The sequence below is a fragment of the Gallus gallus genome, chromosome 1, assembly GCF_016699485.2.
Source record: "Gallus gallus isolate bGalGal1 chromosome 1, bGalGal1.mat.broiler.GRCg7b, whole genome shotgun sequence".
Classification (NCBI taxonomy): domain Eukaryota; kingdom Metazoa; phylum Chordata; class Aves; order Galliformes; family Phasianidae; genus Gallus; species Gallus gallus.
Genome location: NC_052532.1, coordinates 47,744,380 through 47,769,015, shown reverse-complemented (window position 1 = coordinate 47,769,015; position 24,636 = coordinate 47,744,380). Strand labels below are relative to the sequence as shown.

The following is a 24,636-nucleotide window of genomic DNA, read 5'->3' as shown; positions in this document are numbered from 1 at the left end:
AACATGATGAGATATTTTATGATACAATTTTTGTCTATTTGAGTTGTCTGTATGCATAGGCACTCAAGAAGATATAGCATTTGTTTTCGTGTAGAGCTATGACTCATAGCTGCAAAGTTGTTGAAAGACTGGAGATTACTTGGACCTACCTACTTATAGCTGTAGAAATATGTTGCCTTTACACCTCTGTGTACATTGATGCCACTGTGATTATGTTTAAAAAAAAAAACAACAACTACCAAACAACCTCAAATATAATATTCTTTTTTTCTGTTTAGTGGGAGACTCCAGGGGAAAACAAACAAAGTCAAAAAACCAAAACAAATGAATAAACAAAAACTTCACAACAAAAAACTCAGTAAAGTGCCTTTTTCAAACTAGTCAGATGCTACGTAACCAGCCAAGAGAGCTTATGGCCAAAGTGACATTGTCTCTGTTAATGGCTTGGGTACTCGACTCTTCAGCATTTATTACTGCTATTTCATCTTAGATGTTGAATGAGGATGGAAAAAAAAAACACTTGGGGTCACTAATCATGCATGCATACTGCTATTACTTGATCAGCTTTTTGAGCCTAAGTGACAATAACTGAAACTGTTATGACCTCTCTGTAGTTTATTGCTTGCTTTGAAGTCAGGACTTTTCCACTTAACTCATCTTGTTTACTTTCCTTCAAACTGAGTGTTTTGTTCTCAGTGAAAGTTCTTAGCCCTAAGAGATATTTTAATGGGCATGTACTGAATCTTAAAATAATTTCATACAGGTTATTTACAAGCATGGAGTAAGTATACAGGCACAAACCTTTTTTAATTCTGGCTGGCACGTATGTGATACTCAGGGGAAAAAAAAGGATTTCTGGGAAAACATATGCACTTCAATCAAAACCCATTATCCCGTGGTTTTTATATTTCTGTCTCAACATAGAGAATGCCCTGAAGGAAGTAGCCTGAGCTGTGCTATAAGTAAACCAATGCCAAGCTGCCCATCTTTGTATTTTTCATTTTTATCTTTACTTGTTTTTTGTTTTGTTTTTTTTTTACAGCTAAAAAAACAATGTGGGAACGTCTGACAGCTCCTGAAGATGTGTTTAGTAAATTGCAACGAGAAAACATGGCAATTATTGAGAGTTATGGGGCAGCTCTCATGGAGGTGGTCTGTCGTGATGCTTGTGATGGCCATGAGATAGGCAGGGTAAATAAATCTATTCCTCTGCAATTATTGCTTTGTTTGTTGTAGAGAACATTTTCCTACTGTGAAGAGAAGGTAAATTTCATGAGGGAGAACTAGAACATTCTTTGTAGATACTTTGTCTCTTTTGCATTTCTGTCCTCCCACTCATCCTTCAAGCTGTTAGAAGTACGGATGTGTATATGTATTATTTTGTCAAAAAAGTGATGTGTCCCTTTGTTTAAAAACAAAAGTATCAAGGACTACTGCAGAAAATTGTAGGTACGAGCTGCTGTGACATTTATCTGTTATCTTTAAATCATGAACTTACTGGTTAATTTTCCCACTTTTGAAAGATTTGTTTACTTCAGAAATAAATATTTTGTGATAACTTCAATAGACAGGAATCTAGTCAGAATGCAAACTAATCTTAATTACTAGTAGTTCTTATAGCAGTACTTCATTAAAAAATACTTTGGTGAATAATATCTGTAATGTTTTGTTAAAGAATGAGTAATAGAGGAAAGGTAATTGGCTTGGAGGAAAGATAATTGGTTTGTCCTATCCTAAAACAAGAATTTTTACAAAATATCTTACAAAGAAGAGATTACGATTGTGGACAGAAATACATTCTGCTTTTAAGAAGTGATTAGAAACAACTCCCTAACATTTAATATTCTTGGGTATTTGTTAGAAATCTCATTCATCTTATCGATTTAATGCTGCTTTGGATTTGTTCGGTAGTTTCCAATTTTGTTTGTTTGTTTTCTTTCCTATCCCAGATGTTGGCATTGGCTTTGCTTGATCGCATTGTTTCAGTAGACAAGCAGCAGCAGTGGCTTTTGTATCTCTCTAATAGTGGCTACCTGAAGGTGCTTGTGGATAGCTTAGTAGATGATGATCTCACTCTTCAGAGCTTACTCATGCCTCAGCCACCTTTACTTAAGGCGTTGTACACCTATGAATCCAAAATGGTAAGAGCACCTAAGGAACGATTTTGTTTCTAAATTTGAGTTGCTTATCTATACTCTAAATCGATAGTATGCAGAAATGCTGTACTAAAATAATAGTATTTGAAATGATGCTAAAATCAAGAGAGGAATTACTTATAAGTCTGTTCATCACCAGTAGCAAGTACTTAAGTTTTTCTGTTGTTCTCTAGGCATTCCTCACCAGGGTAGCTAAAAGTCAGCAAGGGGCGTTAGAACTGTTGCGGTCTGGTGTAATTGTGAGGCTGGCACAGTGTCAAGTGTATGATATGCGACCCGAAACAGACCATCAGGGGTAAGTGTTGTTCTCCTGTTGATTCTGAAGTGTTAATATAGTAAAGAGAGCACATGATATCTTTTAATGGCCATGAGTCTTTTGAGTAAGTTTTAGTGGTATATTCTATTAGTATATTCTTTTTGCATTTGTTCAAGCATTTTTGTTCTATTGAGAGAAAAAATCCAAGTGAGTGTATTTGCATGTTCAGTTGTTTATAGTATGTAAAGTTGTATTTGTTTGATTTCTTAGGCAGGAATGGTCCACATATTAGTATTTTTTTTAGACTAATGTTTGAAAAGCAGGCCAGCTACCCCTTCTGGGGGGGATTTATAATTGCTGAACAAAAAGTACAAAGTTAATCCTCCCTCATGATGCACTATCGATAGAGCAGTAAACAGGATAGAATAAATATAATTTCAGAACTATTTCATGTATTTAAATATCAGTTATGTACTGCTCAGCAAGCTTATTGGTATGTTGTCGTATCGTTGATCATCAGAAGACAACTGAGAGAAGAAAGTTGACTCTCAGAAAATTAAGTATTCAGAGAAAATCACGGCAAATTTGAAACCTTGGTCATTGTTTTAAATTTACAGTTTTTAGTAATGTACTGTGGGTTCAAACTTTGGAAAAAGTAAAACTTAGATAAGTAAGAAAGGATACGAAGTTGTGTGGTACAGTTGACCTTGGCAGGCTTGAGATGTGGGCCCATGTGAACCTCACAAAGTTCAACAAGGCCAAATACAAGATCCTGCATCTGGACTGGGGCAGTTCCAAGCACAGATACAGACTGGTCTGAGAATGGTTTGAGAAGCACCCCTGAGGAGAAGGATGTGTGGGTGTTGGTTAGTTAAAACCTCAATGTGAGCCAGTAGTGCATGCTTGCAGCCCAGAAGGCCAGCCATATCTCGGGCTGCATCAAAAGGCTGGAGCAGCTATACTGTGGAGACAGGCTGAGAGTGTTGGGGTTGTTCAGTCTGAAGAAGGCAATGGGGATACCTTCTAGCAGCTTTCCATTACTTAAAAGAGTGTATACAAGAAAGCTGTTAGAGGGATGCTTTGTCAGTGAGTGTAATGATAAGACAAAGGGTAATGGCTTTAAATGAAAAGACAGTAGATTTAGATGAGATGTAAGGGAGAAATTCACTTTGAGGGCGGTAAGGCACTGGCACAGGTTGTCCAGGGCAGCTGTGGGCACCCCATCCCTGCAAGTGTTCAGAGCCAGGTTGGATCAGCCTTTGGGCAATGTGATCTAGTGGGAGATGCCCCTGGCTATGGCAGGGAGATGGGAACTAGATGATAATTAAGATCCCTTGTAATCCAAACAATCCTGTGGTTATGTGAAGTACTTTGTGTAGAAGTGTCAGTGATGTGTATAAAATCATATGAAACCTATAGGACATTTGTAGAGAATGGTGCTTTTCAATCACTGCAGAATTGATTGAACTGATTGATTGAGGGTGGTTTTAAGCTAAGGCTCTGCTTCATGAGTGGGCTACACTTTTCTTCATTGTTTTGTCTCTGCACTTGTCTTCTCTTGAACCTCTTAAGAATGTATGGAATGAGAGATCCCCCAGTCTTCATTCCTGCTCCAGTGGAACGTTATCGCCAGATTCTTCTTCCAGCTCTTCAGCTGTGCCAAGTGATCCTCACATCCAGCATGGCGCAGCACCTGCAAGCAGCGGGACAGGTATGTTGTGAAAGATGCTGAAATATCACTGTAATTGTTCCTTCAGTCAAACTGTGTGTCATCTTGCTCTGCATACGTAAGCTATTTTAAAATAACATCTTCACTGATAGTGAGAGATTGCTCTAAAATTCTCTCAGAAGGTGGAACACTGCTTCCTCTTTGCTTACTGCTAAATTTTGATGGATTCATGTTTCCTTTTTTCTTCATGTGTTACAGGTTTTGCAGTTTCTCATTTCCCATTCAGATACTATCCAGGCAATCCTGAGGTGTCAAGATGTTAGTGTTGGATCTCTCCAAGAGCTGGCCTCCCTGACAGGAATAATCAGCAAGGCAGCTTTGCCTGGTAAGAACTGTTGTTTTGAATTCTCTTACCTGCATTTGCATGAGTATTGGAGTTCATTTTCTATAAGGAATTAGTAGACTAGTATAATGTGCATTTGATTTTCATTTTCTTTTCGTTATCCTATCTGGAAGTAAGTCCTTTTTGTCTCTGAGATCACTTGTTAATAGTAGTGTTCAAAGTGCATGTAGTAGCTTCAAAAGGAATTTTCCTTCAGAAAATTCTACAGCTGAGGAAATAAAGTCAGAAAATGTTTGTGTACCCATATCTTTATTAATGCTTTCTACATTTTTATTTCTTCATTTACTTCACAAATAATTATTTTTTCCTGGTACTTCTGTGGATTAGCATACTGACATTTTTCTTGCATGACTTTATCTTCGTGAAGGACTGATCATTATTTTGATGTATACAGAGTTTTCTACTGGATTCTAGAAGACTTGCTTACGATTTCAAAATAACTTCTCTATTTTGATTTAACGGCTTGTTTTGTTTGAAGGAAAGTCTGAGTACAATAGAAAGGAATACAGAGTTGCAGGTTGAGGCCAAATATTAATTCGTGTATAGTATACTGTGCTTTTTAAAACTACTTTGCAGATCAGTAACCTACATAGCATGCATACTAGCTGCATTTGTAGCTGAATATTTTCCTCAAAAATGTGCAAAATTTAGATTGTTTTACTGATTTCTTTTTTCTGATCAATACTTGTATTTAAATATACTTTTATACTGCCTTAATTTGTTTTCTTTTGAAAAAGTTAATTTCATGGCTGTTATTTTTTACCAGGAGTGCTAAATGAATTGGATGTTGACGTTAATGAAGGGACACAGATGGAGCTACAAGGACATATAGGTCGATTTCAGGTGATAAAGTTACATATTTAACACCTGTCTTTTTGCAATTGTGTATGTAGATTAGAGTTGCTTCCTGGTTCTGTAGGTTTTATACTGTGACTTACAGGTAAGAAATGCATTGTCTAACATTAAAAAGAGTGTCCAATGCTTATTTTTGGTGTGTGCTTTGTGGATAGGATGTGTATTATTTATTTATTTATTTATTTATTTATTGCAATTTGATTTGGGGATGTGATTGTTGTTTTGAAACAAGTAGAAAAGACATCATTTGGCAATGTAAGAGTTAGGTCAGAGACATTTTTGCTCTCCCTGGCTTGGGATTTACCTTAAGTGGAGAGCAATTTGAAGTCAACACCGATGTGTGTGAAGTGGTGCAGAATGTTGTTACCACTTCTGCCACAAGCATAGAATCACAGAATCATAGAATCACCAAGGTTGGAAAAGACCCGTAGGATCACCCAGTCCAACCATCCACCCATCACCAATAGTTCTCACTAAACCATGTCCCTCAACACAGTGTCCAAACATTCCTTGAACACCTCTAGAGTCAGTGACTCCACCACCTCCCTGGGATGCATGTCTCCAGCTCAGCAATGTAGCACATTTAGCACGCTTATGTTTAGTTTCTTTGCTTTCCTTTCGAGAATAACTCTGACTCAGAATTGAAAAGTAAAGCCAAGATAGAGTAAGTTTTGCTCAGGAGCTATAACTGTTGACCTTATTGCAGCTCATCATTCAGCAATGTTTTTGAAGCTTTGCTATTCATGTCAGCAAGGATGTTTTTAAAGAAATATTCTATGAAAACTGTCTGTAGACAGAGCTACCCTGACAACTATTTCTGGTTGCCAAGAGAAGGATGTGTTTTCTGGGCATCTTGATAGTAACTGCTAGACTGACCAGCCTAAAGCAGAGTAGCAAAATGTAAATGATTGCTGAAATGCTGGGCTAGTTGTTTCTCTGAGACATCACCTCAGCAAGAAACTCATGCAAAACAGCAGAAATGTTTCTTGTTAGGAGGAATTTAATTGGTTAATTTGAAACAGAGCTGTTCTGAGCAAAAATGCAAATCAGTCATCTGTTACTGTAACTTTTATCTCTAGTTTGTCATGTTATTTTCATTAAGTAATAAAAATACCTTTTCCTAAAAGCAATTACCAATAAGTGTTTAATCTTCAGTATCTTTTTGAACAGTCTGTATGAAACTGACTTCCAGTCTGAGCCACTATGATGATCTTAACGGCTGTATATAAAGTAAAACTAAATTTATAGGTTGTTCCTCCTTTTTATGAAACTACTGAATTGGGTTTTTTTTTTTTACTACTTTTATGCAACTTAGTATCTCCACATCCAGATTTTGCTTCTTTATAGATAGAATTGTTTTAAATGGGTATACATAAACCTAAACTGTCATTGCTGCTAGTCAGTATAGCAGTCTGAAAGAGGTATAAGATAATGTGCCCTCCTGAATCATATCTCTCAAGGAACTGTTTTAGGATGTCATTAGCTTTTAATTTAACTAACAGTGAGTTAAAGCATTGTGTTTTGAAAGGTACAAATGTAGCTTGAGGAGTTCTAAAAATTTTATTTGCATTGCTGTCTTCCTGTTGTGTGGTAGGGGATATGTCTGGCTCTTCTGCTTTTAAAAGTGACAAGGATCATGCACTTCCTTTGCTGAGATTCTAATAGAACTATGTGTTTCTCGTGGCAGCGCCAGTGCTTAGGACTTCTAAGTCGATTTGGTGGTTCAGACAGGCTACGTCAGTTTAAACTGCAGGATGATAATGCAGAAGGAGACAGAGTGAACAAGAGAGATGAAATTGAGTTGGCCATGCAACAGGTAAGGACAAAAGAAGTTGCAAGAACCTTCAGTCTCAAATTATGGAATTTTACCTGTTGTGCAAGTAACTTTTGTTGTCATGCTTTCATGTGATTTTGACTAGTTTTAATGCTCTGCACTATTTTCAGCTTGGTATAGGATCCCACATTTCATTTCTATTCAAAATAGTCATTGAAAATTTGGTTTCTTAAATTTGCATTAGTGATCGTTATTGTTCTGGATACAAAGTCTGACGACTTCAAAGCTTTAAATTGATCAGAGAATTTCAAAATAAAGTCTGGATACAGGGGACGTGGAGGATACAAAGTTAGAACTCAAGAGGAGTTATGATTGACCAGAAATTGTGACTAGTAGGTTTGGGAAAGAGTGAAAGTTCTAAGTCCTAGACTTGAAATGGAAGTGGGGCTATAACTGATCAGAAAAAGAATCATCACATTCAACTGAATAGAGACAAAGAAAAATCAAATGCTGTTTATTGACTTTTATCCATGTTTCAACTTGCATACCATCTCTTTCTTTTTATTTTTAGATCTGCGCAAATGTGATGGAGTACTGTGAGTCGCTTATGTTGCAAAGTGCCCCCAGTTTTGAGCATACTGTTTGCCTGTTCACTCCTAGCCTGTCAGAGTCAACCAACCGAGATGGGCCTCGTCAAGGTGAGGATTTTGGCTTGCTATTTTTTTGAGACTGAATGGCAACATCTGGGCTAGTAGAAAATAACATAGAAGGGACTACAGCTTCACATATACTTCATGTCAATGACGTAGCTGGTCATTTTCATACTCTGCAATAAATGGTTTTACAGCTTTGAACGAATCCAAATCAGGGAACTAAACAAGTTAAAACAAATACAACCAAAAATACTTTTTAATCCATCTCCCATTGGAGCCTCACAAATACATGCATGAGTTTAAAAAAAAAAAAAAGGATATAAATAAATAGTAAAAGACAAGGGAAGGTAAGGTTTTTGTTGTTGATGTTGTTTTGGTTTTTTAGCAACTGTACTGGATTAAACTAGGCAAAACTAGGACCTTATTTCTGACATGTAAGATTAGTTTTAGTGTTGACTCTTCATTACAGTACATGGTAACAGGTTTTGCTGTGCTATTATGCAGTTGACTGGTTAAGAAATGTACCCTGTATGTCGTAATTACATTCTCATGTGTTACACTCAGTACTTTGCTGACTGCCTTCTAGTATTGCTGCTGCAGAACTTTTTGCCTAGACTTCCATTTGTATGAATTCTGGCACAGGAATAAATCACAGACTTGCCAATGCTTTCATGTCTTTCACTGCTTTATTGACACAGCAGTACTGACTTCTTGATTTTTTTTTCAATCATTTTTCTTAATTTAATTTGTTTATTATAACTTGGTCATCTTTTTCTAGATACACAAGCACCAGTGGTCCCATACTGGCGCTTGCCTGGTTTGGGCATTATCATCTATCTACTGAAACAGAGCACTAATGATTTCTTCAGTTACTATGATAGCCATCGTCAGAGTGTTAACAAACTGCAAAATGTGGAGCAACTCCCACCAGATGAAATAAAAGAGGTAACATTTCTGCTGACTTCGTAGGGACTGTGTTGCTTGTAACACATACAGCTGTACCAGGGACTCTGAAGTATCTTAGATAAATAAATAGTTCCAGTTCTTTTGCTCCCTTTCTACTGTTGATAAAAGGGACCATAGAATGGGTGACATAAAATTGATGGGAGGTAATACTGGACTTGTTAAAAGTGGAGTGATTTTTCATTACATTGTGGAAAACCATTGTTAACACTTTAGGACTGTTCATTATGTTTCTCCTTGACTAAATAGATGCAACTTTTATAGTGTTTAGTAGCTGTAGTAGCTGTAACTTCTGTGTCAGACTTTGGGTTACAGATGACAGCGATGCAGAGAGAATGAGTAATTCATACAGATACACTGTCACAGTGAACTAATAAACTGAATGATAAACCAAATGATCATTTTTCTTGTCAGAAAAGTTGCTTGAGGATACAGTTAATTTATTCACTTTTTGGTAAGCAAGGTTATGCAAGTTAAAATTAAAGGGTTTTGAAGAGATAGTAACTGATTGACAGTAAGTTTGAGATATTGGTAAATCGGTAAATAATTTTATTTGCTTATTTCTTCCATTATTCTTTCTTTCTGTTCTGATTTGCTATAATTTTCTTTTTTCCTCTTCTTGTCACAGCTGTGTCAATCAGTTATGCCAGCTGGGGTTGATAAAATCTCCACTGCCCAAAAATATGTTTTGGCAAGGCGACGTCTGGTGAAGCTAATAAACAACCGAGCCAAGCTGCTTTCTCTTTGTTCTTGTATCCTTCTGAAATTGAAGTTAACCTCAAAGTAATTCCCTCCAAAAATGTGGAGAAATAGCAACAGGTTATTTTAACCTAGATTTCTGACCACTTTGAACAACACATCCTACAAAAGGAAAATTTGAAATACAGAAACTTAAAATAGCGCACATTGCTCTGCTACTTTCAGGCTGTAAGTATTTTTAAATTACTACTTCGACTGGAAGATGAGGCCAGTGATAATTCCCATCATAGAGATGCCCTTACTAGGATTTTTCTTAATTAGAATGAAGCACAATATTGCCAATACTATTACTGACCAGCTAGATATGTACACATATGTACAAGTGTGCTGGCAAAAATAATTCAGATGCTCATGAGAGCAACCGGAGTTCCCACTGTTACAGTGAATTGTGCATAAGCTTTTTCTTGTGAATACCAGTAATTCTTTGGAAATAACTAGTTCTGCACAAAAGAATTGTTGCAGAGGCTCAGAATTTTCCTCTGAAATCTAGCTTAGGAAAGATGTGCACTTGCAGACTTACCCGCTGTAGGTGGTACAGCCATTTCCAGCTTTACAACCTCAGCTCTATCACACTACTGCAACTGAACTACCATTACAAGTCACATTAGGAGTTGCATTCTGCTCTGGTGCAGAGTGCTGGTTTAAAGCCTCTTCAGATTAAGTGTAGCAGTCATTTGAACTAGCCTAGCCAGTACAGAAGCAGGTAAGGATCCATGTGATCCATTCCAGGCCCTCCTTATCAGCAGTGGGGGTGGGAACCTGTTGCTGGAGGAAGTTACAGTTGGCTGAGATAATATCTTCAACTGCTTTTAAATGGTTGTGTAAATATGCTTATATAGTAAATGTACAATCTAAAGACAAACTTAAACTCCTTCACTTAGAATTGTGTCAACAGATATTATAGAAACGTGTCTCTTCATTCTTTGGCGTCATCTGGAACACTATCTACTGAATTACACACCCACTGACTCCCAAGACTCACTGCTATCTTCCAGAATATCATTTAAGAGAGGAAGACTGCAAGGTAAAATTTCTGATATGTCAAGATGCCTTTAAGTTAATCTGATGGTTAAATTTAAAACCCATCTGTTACTACTAACATTTTGCCATTTATATTAATACAAAGGTTTTGTTTGGATTTGGATATATGTTCGGACTTTCCTTGGGAGAATTGACAATACACATGTTGTTCAGCCACAGACTTTGGAGTGTTGTCTATTACATACAACCTTCAAATGAACTACTGTTTAATTTACGTAGTTCAAACAGTGAAGCTCAAATAATGAAATCAGACCAGTGCTCCAAAACGATGCATATTAAAATATTGTAAACAAAGAGAAAATGAAGAACTAAAAGAGCAACTGGTGTTTTGAAAGCGTTTGTTAGATTTATAGGCACTGTTGATTTGACAGAATGTGTTGAATTTTGATTTTAAAACCATTTATGGTATTGTGGAAAAACGGTGGTGTTGAGTAGCCAACATAATTTTAACCTCTTACTTTCTATCACTAGATTCCTTTGGTTCAGAGTCCAGCTTGGATTTCAGCAGTGGACTGAATCGAGTGAGTCAGCATGATATAGATCAGGTGAGACGTTACAGTCTACTGAAAAATATGGAATGCACATTGTTACCATAAAGCTATTGAGAGCAGTCTGACTACGATTCTCCCATCTCTCAACAATGTGTGGTAACACCAACAGTAAGCAACTTGATTTAGGACTAATGGTGTGTTGCACACTTTTTTTAGGAAGCATTATGAAGCAATTGCAGTGCTGCACACACATTGTAAGACTTAATATATGAAATTAAATGAAAATGAAAAATGAGCTAGAGTGTTACAAATAAAGCTAATCACTTTTTTTTTTTTAATAAACCAGACAGATGGTATGTATTCATTAATAACAGCTCTCTGAAAACATCAGTTATCTTGAAAGGTTTTCAATTTGAGGGCAGAATTCCCAATTTTCTGTGATTCCATAACTGTTTACAACAGGTCAGCAGCAACTGAACATAGAGAAATGAGATTGGAAAGGGTAACAGAAACTGAGCAGACTGTAAAGTGTGAATATTTACAACAGAATCGATTTATTCTTACACAGAAATTTAATAGTCTGTGTTAATTGGGTGCAGAAGCAGCAGGAAGAAATGATTGTTTTTATTAAAAAAAATCAGTTGACATTTCTGCTGCTGTCTGTGCACAAAAAAAGAGCCTGTGTTCAAAATCCTTTGTAATCTCAAGCACCTTTATAAGAAAAAGTTTTGTTTAATTCCTAAAGATTGTAAAGCATTGTGAAAAAGCTGATAGATGTTGACAAGTGATGGATAAACAGATGTTCTAGAATGATAAGATTTTTGTATTGTTGACTGAAACAAATCTCTGTTTCTCAGCTTCAGATTGAAACCACCAACAGTTTTGGTGAATCCCTACAGAAGAAGCTTCTGGACATTGAGGGGTTATATTCTAAGGTTCGGTCACGTTACACCTTTATTCAAGCTCTCGTAAGACGTATCCGTGGTCTCCTAAGGATATCAAGGACCTAAAAGACTGATACAAGAAGCTTGCCCCTTGAAGCAGTGTATTTGGGCAGGCCTTCTGGATCATCGGATTTTATAGATGACACATTTTCTAAACAATGTCAAAAAAAAAAAAAAAGGTTACTCTTTTTTCTTATCCCTTTGGATCAGTTTTGTGCATTCTTTCTTACTGCTCCCAACTTGAAAGGAAAAATAAAGGATCATTTTTAAGTGAGTTCTGATTAATATAAGAACTAAAGCAAGAAAGAATTCAAATGGTGGACATAAAGGAAACAAAAGCTGTTCTGCGACTGCGATGGTACTGTACTTATGGATGCTCTCAGAGAAAAGGGAAAGGTTTGTCTGTTCATGTTGTTCTTGCTTCACACACATTTAAAGTGATCGGGCTCTTTGATATGGATTTTATGAGAAAGGTGACCATTTTTGCACTGTAAGCTGCTTGTTTATCTTCCTCATTGCCCTGCCTTTTTTCAGCTGACACAGAGACAAGCTTCTCTCTTTTTGGAGAACTCTAGGTACAAGGGAAAAAAAAAAACAAAACAAAACATGGGGAAAGGCACAGAAGGTGACAGCCTTAGATTATGTTCTTACAGCTTGGAGAGCTAAAGATTTCTGTGCTGCTTTAGCAGGAACAGGAGTACAAAGACAGAATACAGTGCTTGAAGAGGGAGCAGGCAGGTTTGAGTGGCAGATTGGTTCTGTAGTGAGATAAAGATTATTCTCAGAAGAGATTTTCACAGCTCATTGTCTCTTATGTAAAAAAAACAGTATAAGCACTGACTTCTGACATGAGACTGGTTGGATTTCTTACTACACTGTCTGATCTTACAGCTCACTTCTCTACATGTGCCTTGTGAGTTGTATCTCCTGAGCTGCCACTGTGTAGCATTTCACACTGGTAAGGATTTTATACTTCACATAATTAATTTGTGCTGATATTATCTTTCACACAGGACTGGTTGTACCCTGCTGTCAGGTAAGGGCTGTTAGCTGTTCTTTAAGAATTGCTGGTTATTAATGATATACAGAGCTGCCTTTTGTCTGATGGTTCGCAGCGGTTTTGTTTCTCTACTCATCAGTGAGAATCAGGAAGGGCTGTATTTAATGAGAAAGCCTGTGCTGGAGCTAATGCGGGGATTCTGGTGGCTCAGACATCACGCAGCGCTGTGGAACGCCGTGTTTTTGACGGGTAACACTTCCACCGCCATTTTACACAGCGCAACTCCCTGCCTTTCGTGCAGCTGCTGCCGTGCAGCGAATCCCACAGCGACTCGGATCCTGCGTGTTTATTTGGTCACAGCTGGAGCGATCAACGCGGATACACCTGCCCTTGTAACGCCATGTACGCATGTGGGAGCTGAGGGCGGGGTATGTGTATGGGGGAGGGGTTAGGCCGCACCGCCCCTTGCACCGCCCTCATTTCCGCACACGCCTCTACCTCATCAGCAGATTCGTCACTTTTCCTCGTAGGCCCGCTTTATTAATTCCTTCTTATTTATCTGCCTTTTTCCTCCTGTCCCGCATACCTCTGTACCAGGAGGGTTAGGATCGTCCTGCGCTCTGCTCCCCTTTCCTCCTTGGAGGCAGAGCCCGTCCCGCCCCCGTGTCGAAACGGCGAAGCGAGCTGGGGGGGGCGCCTCCTTTACTCGCCGCGGCGTGCGACGTGGAGCTGCGGGCGGGCGAGCAGCGGCGCTGACAGGAGTGGCAGGGCGGGCAGGGCCCGGCGCAGCGGCTCGACATGGGTAAGGGCGGCGGGGTAGGAGTGCGCGGTGGGCCGGGTTGTGCTCGTGGTGCGGAGCGGCAAGGGAGGCGGAAGACCCTGGATGTAGCGCTTGGGCGATTTGTGCGAGTCTAACCTACGGACGTGGGGTTAGAGCAGTGGTTTCGTGTGGCAGAATCCCGTGAGGGTGTACGGAGCGCGGGAGGTGCGTGGCGGTGAGCTGTGCAGCCCCGCGCTTGGGGCCTTTCTGCCGATGGCCCTCACGGCGCGGGTCCGCGACGGCGATGTGTGGTTGGCAGCGTGACTGGCTGAGCACCCGCAGCACTGCGCTTCGTTTTAAGGAAGGAGAAGCGGGTGGTCCCGGGAGAGACCGTACGCCTCAGGAGGAGTCCTTTCTTGCACCGCAGTGTCCTTGTGTGGTGGTCTCTGGTAGACGAGGTAGGGACCGATGCAAACAGAGGAGGAGATGGCTCAGATTTTGGCAGATGAGAAAACTGACCGCAATGAGGAAGCTTGATGCTGCTGCTGCAAGCTTCGTTTTGCTGGGGAGATTTGTGATTAAAAAAATGGCCTAAGGCCATGAGAGAAGGATGTGGTTCAGCACTCAGAACTTGCCTTTTTTCACTGAATATAAGAGATGTGCTGCTGTTCAGTATGAAGGAATGCCTCTGTTTTGCCGGCTGACGTGGAGGTGGCTTTCTGTTCTGCTTTTGTTTTTCGTAGGGGGCTTTTTCTCCACCATCTTTTCCAGCTTGTTTGGAACTCGAGAGATGAGGATTCTCATCCTGGGGCTGGATGGAGCCGGAAAAACAACCATCCTGTACAGGTTACAGGTTGGAGAAGTTGTTACCACCATTCCAAGTAAGCAGTCGGTCCGTTAATAAACACAGCTGATTTGTTAGCTCTGGTATGTCAGCTTTGTGAGCTGAACTCACGCATGCCTACTTTGTAAACAAAAGCACCTTATACTGTTGCAGCCTGGCACTTAGATTTAAGAGCTTTCTCACCTGACACTCTTACAGTGTGCCATAGAAATATAACAAAAAGGAATCTTTTATGCTACTCTACTGAATGCGAAAAGTACTTGGCCTCAAGGTTATTACCATGATTGGCAGGCTTCCCTAACTAGTACCTGTGTTCTGTTGAATTTTTTTTGTCTCCAAACATAGCACTAATGTGAATTCTAGAGTTTGTTGATATCATATGTACCAAATTTTACATAGGATGGCATCAATGAATCACACCTATTTAATTTAAAGGATGTGGTTTAGTGGGGAAATATTGGTGGTAGGTGGACTGTTGGATTGGGTCAATTTGGAGGTCTTTTTCAACCCTGATGATTCTGTGATTCTCACTTCTTGTTACTGACCAGGATCTTAAGTATGTTATTTAAACACTTCTATTTAACACAGAAAACTACCTGCATTTCTTTTGTCTTCTACATTCTGTAGAAAGTGTAGCAACTTGGTATGAGATGTCATAGTAGGAGATATTTACTTAAAATATAACTCATTTCACCAATTGTTTTAGTGTTCGTGCAGTCATACCCACATATAACAAACACTGAAGTTTGTGTGCTGAAGTTTTCTGGCTGAGATTATAGAAACAGAATAATTTGGGTTGGAAGGGGCCTTTAAGACCTTCTAGTTCCAACTGCCCTGCTATAGGCAGGGACACCTCCCTCTAGACCAGGTTGCTCAAAGCCCCATCCAGCCTGGCTTCCAGGGAGGGGGCATCCACAGCCTTGGTGGGCAACCTGTTCCTGTGTCTCACCACCCTCACAGTAAAAAATTTCTTCCTGATATCCAGTCCAAATTGTAATGTACCGTGAACTAGATCAGGGTGTAACATGAAGGATGGGGCATGCTGGTTGTTGAATCCTTGCCGCATCTCTTGAAGTCTTTCTGAATGGCTGTGATGAACTGTCTGATTTTGGTTAGGTCTTTTAGGCAGTCCATGTTTGTTTGTTTTCCTTCCCTGTGTTTCTCTGTGGTGACAGGGAAAGAAATGACAGCTGTATATGCTGTAACTTTACTGCCATCTTTCATATGTCACAGTATAAAGTCTTCTGCTGAGAAGCAGTCTCTGCTGTGGTCTCTCAAGGCCACAGATCTGGTGCTGACGTGTAGGATGTGTTCCTTAGTGTTCTATTGCTGTCAGTTGTGTGCTTGGTTATCAAAGCGAGCCGCTCCTTTAACTGCTGCTTTGTTTCCTTTGATGCTTTCAGGCACACTTCTATTCATTTATAACAACTTCAGCATTTGTTGGCAGGCCTCTATGGTATGTTTATGATGCATTATTTTCAGCCACAAGTGCCTGTTGGAGTGAATTCTCAAGGGATGTGAGCATCACTATGTTGCTCATGAGGAATTTTTAGGCACGATGATTTTAAACTGAGTGTATTTCAGGGGGAAAAAAAGAAAAAGGATCATCGGTAAAATTGTGTAACTTTGTTTCAGCAATTGGCTTCAATGTTGAAACAGTGACATACAAGAATCTGAAATTTCAAGTTTGGGACCTGGGAGGACAGACAAGCATAAGGTAATACATGTCTTAAAATGAAAAGATGTCATCAAATTTCTGTAAGAAGTGCTTGCAGAGTTCTTGGAATTCTCATAGCTGTCGGTTCTGCCAATTGTTTCCTTTGAGTTTAAAACCAGCTCGTTTACAGGAGAGCACTTCTGTCTGACAGGGTTCTGTTACTGCCACCTCTGTTTTGGACTACAGGTGAATTAACTTCACTGGTATACAGTTCTGCTTTGAGAAGCTAGTTCGCTTGTGTAGAATGCAATTAGGCAGCATTCTGAAAACTGATATTTAAATATTCATATTTTAGGAGTGCAAACCTATAAGGCTGTATTTGGACATAGGCAGTAATTTTTTTGAGTAGTGGGCTTTGAGTTTTGTAGTGAACCATTCCGTGTGTAACTGTAATGGTTTGTGCAGGAGTCCTGTGTGCCCTCCTCAGGATTACACTTGGAACACTACTCAATGAGGAGTAGCACTCATTTCCTTTTCCTTTTTAGCTCCAGTAATCCTGAAAAAGATGATTTGTTGTGACCCTCAGTAATTATGTGTCTATATGAATTAGCTGTTTAAAAAACTCCTCTTAGTTTTGGCTGGTGATTGTTTGTACCACTGTAGTCCTTTTCATAACCTTACTATGATAAGTTCTTTCTTTCTTTACCCCCAGAGTTGTTACTTCCTCTGATTCGTTTTGCATTATGTGGTTGTAGAGTACTGCTAAACCTCCAAATGGCTTTTTGTCTTCTGCAGGCCATACTGGCGGTGTTACTATTCCAATACAGATGCAGTCATTTATGTAGTAGACAGCTGTGATCGAGACAGAATTGGCACTTCAAAATCAGAGCTTGTTGCTATGCTGGAGGTAAGAAGATGAGAGTGATGGTCATATCAGTGAAATGGAAATGAAGTTACAGTTTTTGGAGCAAATGTGAAACTTGATTCAGTGGATCACGTTCAGTTGTGAAGTTTCAGCCCTCAGAACAGGCCCATGCAGCACTTCTAACCGAAGCAAGCTCAATGTGCTGTGGGTATTTTATACTTCTGGACAGTAAGTTACATTTAGCCTTTTGGTTGCATGTAAACTTGCCTGCCTGCAAGGACAGCTGCTCATTACATCAGTGGTAGAAAATCAGGCCCTGAAGGAATTCCAGTGGTGTCCTACTGGGCAGTGAAGCTGAAGAACGTGCATGGAACAGTGATAAAGGGAAGGTGTGAAGTGAAACTTTTTTTTTTTTTCCTTCCAAAAGTGCTACAAGCTTTTTAATAGTATGCCTTGTTAAATCTGCCTCCTATTTACAGAGTGCTGCTATGTTAGGAAATCTGTCTTGTTTTGAAAGTGCTTCTATGCGCTGGGGGAGCAAATGGAGTTCAAAATAGGTGTCATTCTTTTGGTAATGCACTAAAATTGGCAAACTGGAGGAGAGTCACGATAGAAGCTGCTTTTTGTCCTATGGGTTTTTCTCTGCATAAATACATTGAGTAAAAATGCTGGCAAACAATTCGGCATGATTCCCATTTCTTAGGAAGAAGAATTGAAGAAAGCCATTTTGGTGGTGTTTGCAAATAAGCAGGACATGGAACAGGCCATGACTCCCACAGAAATGGCCAACGCACTGGGCTTACCAGCACTGAAGGACAGGAAATGGCAGATATTCAAAACCTCTGCAACTAAAGGCACTGGGCTCGATGAAGCCATGGAGTGGTGAGTAAAAATCTGATCGTTAGCTTTGTTAGTGAGGTGTCTTTTAACACGTCTTCTTTTGTAAAGAAGAAAGATGGAAAGTCTGATGTAAAAGCATTACGGTATGAATTACAGGTTTGCAGAGCTTCCTTGGTACTTGTGAGAACAGAAAGATGAGCGTTTCAGGACTTGCCCGTTTGCTCTGCCCTCTATCTAGGGCTGTATTGCTCTGGGCAGTCATTTTAAAACAAGAGCCCACATGAGTAGAAAGGGTAGCATACTCCTAAAGGTGTCCTGGCATCATCTTTGAAATGACTTTTCAGTAAACTGGTTTACTCTTTTTCCTAGGTTGGTGGAAGCCTTGAAGAGTAGGCAGTGATACAGAGCTGACAATTGCAAAGAAGTTTCAACTACGTCCAGCATCCCTCTTTCTGCAGTCAAGTATGGTCAGGCCCACACAAGTACTTGTAAATAGGGCAGGTTTGCATTTGAGTCATGTAACGTGGATGCCTCTCTTCAGATAGAAAACTGAACCAAGTGGATGTCTGTGTACATTATGATCTTCATTTCCTTTCTTTGTGTTTAAAGATGTGCTTAATAATTTGTATGAAGGTTTTTCTGGAAGGCAAAGGGATTTTTATATATATTTTTTTCTTTTTCCATTCACTGGGTAGTTTGAAGTTGGTGTGGTTACTCTATTTGTGTAATTAAAACACTAATAAAATCCGCAATGATCAGCTGTACTGAAGGTGCGTTGCTTGCTTGCAGGAGCAGGAGTTGAGTTCAGCTGCAGCCAGTTCTAACAGACACATGGCTGAACATTGCAGGAGGTTTCCTTAAGCTGATCTTGTTATGCTTCAACCGAGATAATACCGTACCTGTTAACATAGCATTGCTTTTTCTGTTTCTTCAGTAGCTGCCTGCTGCCCTGATGTGGCACAGCTGTAACTTAATTCCCCCCTTTCCTGAGCTGTTCTTTCTCTACTCTGTGCTTAGCTGCATGAGTCAGCTTTCTCCCTCCAGCTGTGGAAGCTGAAAGACAAATCAAGGTCAATGCAGTCTGTTTTCTCCAGAAGGTAGGAAGGGCACAGGCAGGAATGCAGCCATCATATAACCCATCTTTTAAACACTCATGAAGTAAAATTCAGTGTAAAAAAATTAGACTGGTTGTCCAATGAATTGCACATGCTCTAATAAATCAGGTTTTTGGGAAAAAAAAAAACAAACTCAACCCTTAAGCTTTATTAGAAAGCTTTTATTTAAGATCGTAGATGAAAAAGAAGACATGGAAAAAATACAAATAAATACAATTAAAATCTGTAAATTCTTTTTTTCCCCCCCCAACAGTAATTAGCTTGAAATTCATTTTTACAAATTAATCCGCAGGGAAGGAAAAGCCTTCTCATTCCACCATTGCTAAGTCTTTCAGTGCGTGGCTGCGATGTTTCTTGGCCTTGTAGCTGGGGCGCAGGAATTCTATTTTTCTCTTCCTGGTTTCTGCTTTATTCTTATGTCTCTTCAGCTTCCTCCTTGCAGCAATGTCAGGGTTTGCCACAGCCTAATGAAAAAGAATGTTTGTTTAGTTAAAGCTGCAAACATCAGTCCCCAAGAAATGTGTGACTGACAGCCAGTGCACTAGCTCCAAGGCTTCTCAAAATTGAGGGTCTTCTAGCTGCTGGAGCCGCTTTTATTGCTGCTCTTCAGGTAACCTAAACAGCAGGGCACTGGGGTTGGTCAAAACCTGCCCACACATTCTACCTTAAAGGAAACCCCAGCATCAGAGAACATCCCGAGTTGGAGGAGCCCACAGAGATGATCAAATCCTGGCTCTGCACAAAGCCACCCTACAGACCCCTCGGTCTGGGAGCGTTCTCCAAATGCTCCTTGAACTCTGGCTGCTCAGGGCTGCGACCATTACCTCAGGGAGACCGTTGCAGTGCCTCATCACCTTCTCAATAGCTTCTTGTTTTCATTTCACAAACTACCCTAATTCAGGATAAAGTTATTCTTCACGCTCACCTCCCTGGTCAGCTCTCAAGCCTTTAGAAAAGCCCCGTTTTCCTTTTCCCAGAAGAGGAAGCAGAATAAACTTACCTGCAAAGCCCTCTGCTTTTTCCTCATAGCTCTTTTCTGATTGGCCTGTTTCTGCACAGAAGAAAAGGCGAGTGAAAAAGCCTCCAGACCCACTAATTTCTTGAGCAGTTCTATAATTTCTTGGGAAAGGTTCTTCAGTGTTGGATCTAATAAAACAAAATAAATTAGCTTAATCCTTTCAGCGTGTGGAGCAAAAGCCAAGAACCCAATAAAGAATTGCCCCTTTTACTAAAAATGTTCCTACTGCTGGGTCTTGCCCAGTATTTCTGCAGGCACAGTCCCAAAGACAGTCAGAGAATCACCAAGGTTGGAAAAGACCTCCAAGGTTATCCAGTCCAACCATCCACCTACCACCAGTATTTCCCCACTGGCCGTGTCTCTCAGTACCACACCCACACGGTTCTTGAGCACCTCCAAGGTTGGCGACTCCCCCACCTCCCTGGGCAGCCTGTGCCAATACCTGATCACTCTTGAGGAGAAGAAATGTTTCCTAATATCCAACCTGAACCTCCTCTGGCACAACTTATGAAATGTCTGCTGGTTCTCTACCAGCTTTCGCACAGAACTACAAGCGGTGCTTCACGTGCTGACACAGAAAGCAAGAGGTTCATCTTTCTTTACCCACTCACACCATTGCTAATCTCTACTACATCTTTTTCAACTCAACTAAACAATGATGGCCAGGTCAATTGCTCCTTACCCACTACCCCATTACTGCCCTTCTCCTTTTCTCCAGGTCTTTTATATCCTTTCTAGAGCTGCGGGGCCCAGTGCTGCACAACATACTTTCAAGACATGAGTTACTCTAAATGTATGGCTGTGTAACTGTTTTTGGCTTTGTTGCCTGTGCTTATCCTGACATTGGATCTGTGTGACTTAAAACACTCTCATGAACAATGTAATCACCAGGATTGTTCTTAAGAGTCCACTGTGGGAAATTAGTTGGTCTTTCTCTAACCAGCATCACTTTGTACAGGCCACGCACACAGATTCACTGCTCTGCAATTAAGTGTTGAGGCCGCCCTGCAATCTTTGCTGTCATTTTCCACATTATGAACCTTCAGGTTTCCTTAAGAATTTTCAATAAACACGGATCCCCAGGGAGGAACAAGGGTTTCTGCTCAGGCAATATCGAGTGGAGCAGAGTGACCTGCACTCATTCTGGCGGGTGCAATTCAATAGGTGCACACCTGCCTGCACACACAGCTCTCCTCCCCTCACTGCAGCGTTTGTTCTCTTTCAGCCACTGCAAACTCATGACACAGACTGAAGTTCGTTTTCAGGATGCTCTATTTCAAAAGAGCTCCTAATCCTCTCAGCAGAACTTAATATGGCCATTCAGAAAGAAAGACACTTGGCAACAGCTTTGTCCTGGCTTCTCTGAGACCTGCACTCCCTTCCTCCCCTTGCTGAGGAGTCAGTCCTGCTGCCATGAGTCCACCCTTGAGCACTATATTTTTTCCACATAAGCTCAAGCTCTATCCACTTGTGTGCAGGAGCCTGCCTAACTCCAGGACTGTCTTTGTCAGCATATACATTTTTGTTCCAGCTGTCATACATTCTCCTCCTCTCCTGATACTTTGTTTAAACTGCAAGTAGGTGAAATTCACTGTTGAAGGCATCTATTCCTCAACAGAGGAAAAGGATGACAGGAGGCGTTCATGATGAAGGATATCACTTACCTTGTTCTGCATAGGTGCTGTTCAGCTCCCTGTACAGAGGAGTGAGGACTGTTGGAAGGTACGGCCTGATTCTGTCTTTCCCCAGATCCACTGAGATTGCTCCGAGGAACTTAAAGATGCAGCTCCTCTGAAAATGAGTGAATGGAACACGAAAGCAGGTAAGAAAGAAACTGCCTAACTGAGCAGCTACGAGAACACTGTGCATCGTATCTCAATGCACAACGTGTTTCAGATGGTTGTCAGAAAGTCACTGCTGGCATAAGGCCTTAGTACAGCCAAGTACAGCCTTCAGATGAGACACAGCCCCATGGGATCTGTATATGTGTGAGCTACAACTTCACTTGTTGGCTGCTAACACTTTAAAAACAAGCTTGTTCTCTCACTGCCCTGTACTGGGGCAGCTGAAGACATGAAAAGCTCAGCCTCTCCCTCTGCATCGCAGGGAATCACAGTGTTTCTTCTGTCACTCACATGGCCTCCCCTTCTCCTGACAATTTCACACTGTCATTCCCCTGTCCACATAAAAGTAGCCCTGTCAAGGTTTTAAAGCATGCATGTCCAACCCACTAGCTTTATCATTTTGTTGCCTCTTCTGTTTTAATAGAAAACAGAACAAAATAAAAGAAGTTTTGCTACTTATATACATGGCCCAAGACAATTCCTCTTCACTCAATGCGGCCCAGACAAGCCAAAAGGTTGGACACCCATGTTTTAAAAGCAGCACTCTGTCCCTGCACGCTGGTGGCCTCTGACTTCCCACCTTTCCACCACCTGGAAGCACCAGCAAAGCAGAAGTGAACCGGTGGAAGGCCTTCCTGAGAATCCCAACCTGAAATGCTTGGTTTCTCCATCAGCACCTACTACTCCTCACCTCAGCACCAGTTCCCAACAGCCTCTGGTACCAAAGAGTCTGTGCAAGTGCTTGCTGCATCAAACCACTGGTTAAATCTTATTCTCACCTTTAAAGGGATCTTGGGGGAATATGCTGCTTCTCGCTTTGCCATGAGAGAGAGCTTCTTCATCAGCCATATCAACGTGGCTGGCCGGCCCTTCTCTTCTGTGTCCTCTCCTTCTCCCTCTCCTTGAGCAGAAACATCTTTCTCTTCCTCATCTTCAGAAGCCTCCTGCTCTTCCACCTCACAGCCAAGTTCTCCTTCGGCCTGTTCACCTTCCTCTGAGGGAGGTGCTAGCAAGTAAATAACCTTGGCAACAAACAGCAAATTCTTTATAACCTGAAAGTGAAAACAGAGCAGTCAGTCACTGGGGGTTTCCACAGTGCCAGCACCGGCAGTGACCAAAGGTAGCAAAGAGCCAATGTTAAGTCTACAGAAGTAAATGGCCATGAACTGGGTTCAATTCCATGCCACAGGACGGTGCATAGTGGAGTCAAACCTTCAAGCAACAGCATAAAGCTGGGCCAAATGCTCCCAATAAGCAAGCAGCCAGGACCTCAGTGCTGCAGCAGGGAGACAGCACCAGAGATCTGGCTGCCTGCTCCAGGGTCTGGTTGCCCTTCTCCAGACTACACTGTATGGAGCCAGACTCTCCACAGGCAAGGGCTGGACAGAAGGCACCCCCGTCCTGCTCTGCACGGTGCCCAAAATGTCTGTGCCCCCAACCCTCACCCTTCCTGCAGACTGACACCAGAGCCCTGAGCAGTGCTTCTGTCCTGACCAGGAGGTGACACTGCCTCATATGGCCCCCCCCACAGCCCCAGACAGGCTGCTGCTCCTACCTGCTCTCCCAGAGACTGGTCCAGGAACTTGGAGTGCAGCTGATGGCAGAATGCGAAAACAAGCTCCTTCACCTGGTGGGACAAAACAGGGAAGGAACTGTTACATGAGAGGAAGCCAGCAGCAGAACCCCACAGCAGCGTTGTGCAGTCACCACCAAAGGTGGTTCTCAGGGAGGCCAACGAACTGGCTCAGCACAAGTTCTGCCTGCATCTTGCAGTCCTGAAGGGAATCTTTGTGTTGCTCAGAATAAGACCCCAGAGAAGCCCCCTCCCACCAGCACAGACAGCTGCTCAAATGCTTTCAGTGATCAGGATTAGGCAGCGGACGGAAGTGACTAAGAAATGTGCACACAAAACTACTGAAGTTATTTTTGTGTCCCGGGCAGGAAACAGGTGCGGGCACAGGGGAAGGAGCAGCACAGACATAATGACCTTTCTGTCCAGTTCAGCAGTCAGGAAGAATGTGGATGCAGACAGCTCTGCTGACGGCTTTTTCCTCTTCACTGCCTGCCTTTCCCTCCACTTGGCGACGAGGTCTTCTGGTTTATGGGATGCAAACAGCAAGCCAAAGATCTGAGTGGCTGTCAGCCACACCCAGCTGTGAGGATGCCACAGGTGAGACTGGACATGATCTAGGGGAGAGAAAACCTCTGTCAGTACAGGAGCCGGTCCGGCAAGAGCAGAAAAAGCACCCCATCCCTCCTAGAGCTACCACAGCATACACTGCAGTAAAATGGTGAAGGAAACAAACTGTGCCCATACACTTAGAACATAATAAAGTTGTTCCTAGGATCTCTGCCGAGCCAAAGCAAATCCAGGACTTGCCAGGGTTACCTTGTCTCTCACTGAGGGCACCTGGCAGGCTGAAGGCAGAACCCAGCCAGAAACACTCCTGCCATCAGCAAATAAAGCAATTGAAAACAAGTCGACAAAATGACAGTAAGGCAGCCTGACACTGTAGAATCTCTCTCATATGGAAATCATTGGAATCAGATGATCTCTGGGCCTTATCGTGCTGGCAGACACACAGTATTTACAGCGCCATTACCACATGTCATTGCTGGCTGTGTGCATGATCTCATCAGGGAAATCTCTTCCTGGAAGAACTGAAAGTTTTCATCAAAGAGGCTGTAATTATGGCCAAACATGCCATCATTCGCAAGTGTTTGTTCTT

The 24,636-nt window shown here is 41.3% G+C and overlaps 3 protein-coding genes across 5 annotated transcripts in view; 2 read left to right on the top strand and 1 right to left on the bottom strand.

Annotated features, from left to right (window-relative positions):
- NUP205 (nucleoporin 205) overlaps positions 1–12,238 on the top strand; it is a 60,770-nt gene extending 48,532 nt beyond the window's left edge. For both annotated transcript variants that reach the window (XM_046914777.1, XM_416176.5), the window contains 13 exons: positions 1,043–1,191; positions 1,950–2,141; positions 2,330–2,451; positions 3,985–4,123; positions 4,340–4,466; positions 5,251–5,327; positions 7,027–7,155; positions 7,685–7,811; positions 8,545–8,711; positions 9,358–9,481; positions 10,384–10,512; positions 11,001–11,074; positions 11,878–12,238. In XM_046914777.1, coding sequence (XP_046770733.1) covers positions 1,043–1,191; positions 1,950–2,141; positions 2,330–2,451; positions 3,985–4,123; positions 4,340–4,466; positions 5,251–5,327; positions 7,027–7,155; positions 7,685–7,811; positions 8,545–8,711; positions 9,358–9,481; positions 10,384–10,512; positions 11,001–11,074; positions 11,878–12,030 — 1,709 coding nt within the window. In that variant the 3' untranslated portion in view covers positions 12,031–12,238. The remainder of the gene's footprint in view (positions 1–1,042; positions 1,192–1,949; positions 2,142–2,329; positions 2,452–3,984; positions 4,124–4,339; positions 4,467–5,250; positions 5,328–7,026; positions 7,156–7,684; positions 7,812–8,544; positions 8,712–9,357; positions 9,482–10,383; positions 10,513–11,000; positions 11,075–11,877) is intronic.
- Positions 12,239–13,668: 1,430 nt separating this feature from the next.
- Positions 13,669–19,109, top strand: ARL1 (ADP ribosylation factor like GTPase 1). Of its 2 annotated transcripts, none has more exons than NM_001081494.2 (6): positions 13,669–13,766; positions 14,468–14,605; positions 16,204–16,285; positions 17,021–17,132; positions 17,794–17,972; positions 18,300–19,109. In NM_001081494.2, the coding sequence occupies exons 1-6, from the start codon at positions 13,763–13,765 to the stop codon at positions 18,328–18,330; spliced, it is 546 nt and encodes a 181-aa protein (NP_001074963.1). In that variant the 5' UTR covers positions 13,669–13,762; the 3' UTR covers positions 18,331–19,109. The 2 variants fall into 2 exon arrangements, with proteins under 2 accessions (NP_001074963.1, NP_001383975.1); NM_001397046.1 differs by having other exon boundaries at positions 13,669–14,182.
- A 76-nt stretch (positions 19,110–19,185) lies between these two features.
- UTP20 (UTP20, small subunit processome component) overlaps positions 19,186–24,636 on the bottom strand; it is a 59,850-nt gene continuing 54,399 nt past the window's right edge. Inside the window, exons 57-62 of the mRNA XM_004937659.5 lie at positions 23,895–24,094; positions 23,463–23,534; positions 22,687–22,959; positions 21,728–21,854; positions 20,046–20,191; positions 19,186–19,509 (exon numbers count right to left, since the gene is read on the bottom strand). Coding sequence (XP_004937716.2) covers positions 19,354–19,509; positions 20,046–20,191; positions 21,728–21,854; positions 22,687–22,959; positions 23,463–23,534; positions 23,895–24,094 — 974 coding nt within the window. The 3' untranslated portion in view covers positions 19,186–19,353. The remainder of the gene's footprint in view (positions 19,510–20,045; positions 20,192–21,727; positions 21,855–22,686; positions 22,960–23,462; positions 23,535–23,894; positions 24,095–24,636) is intronic.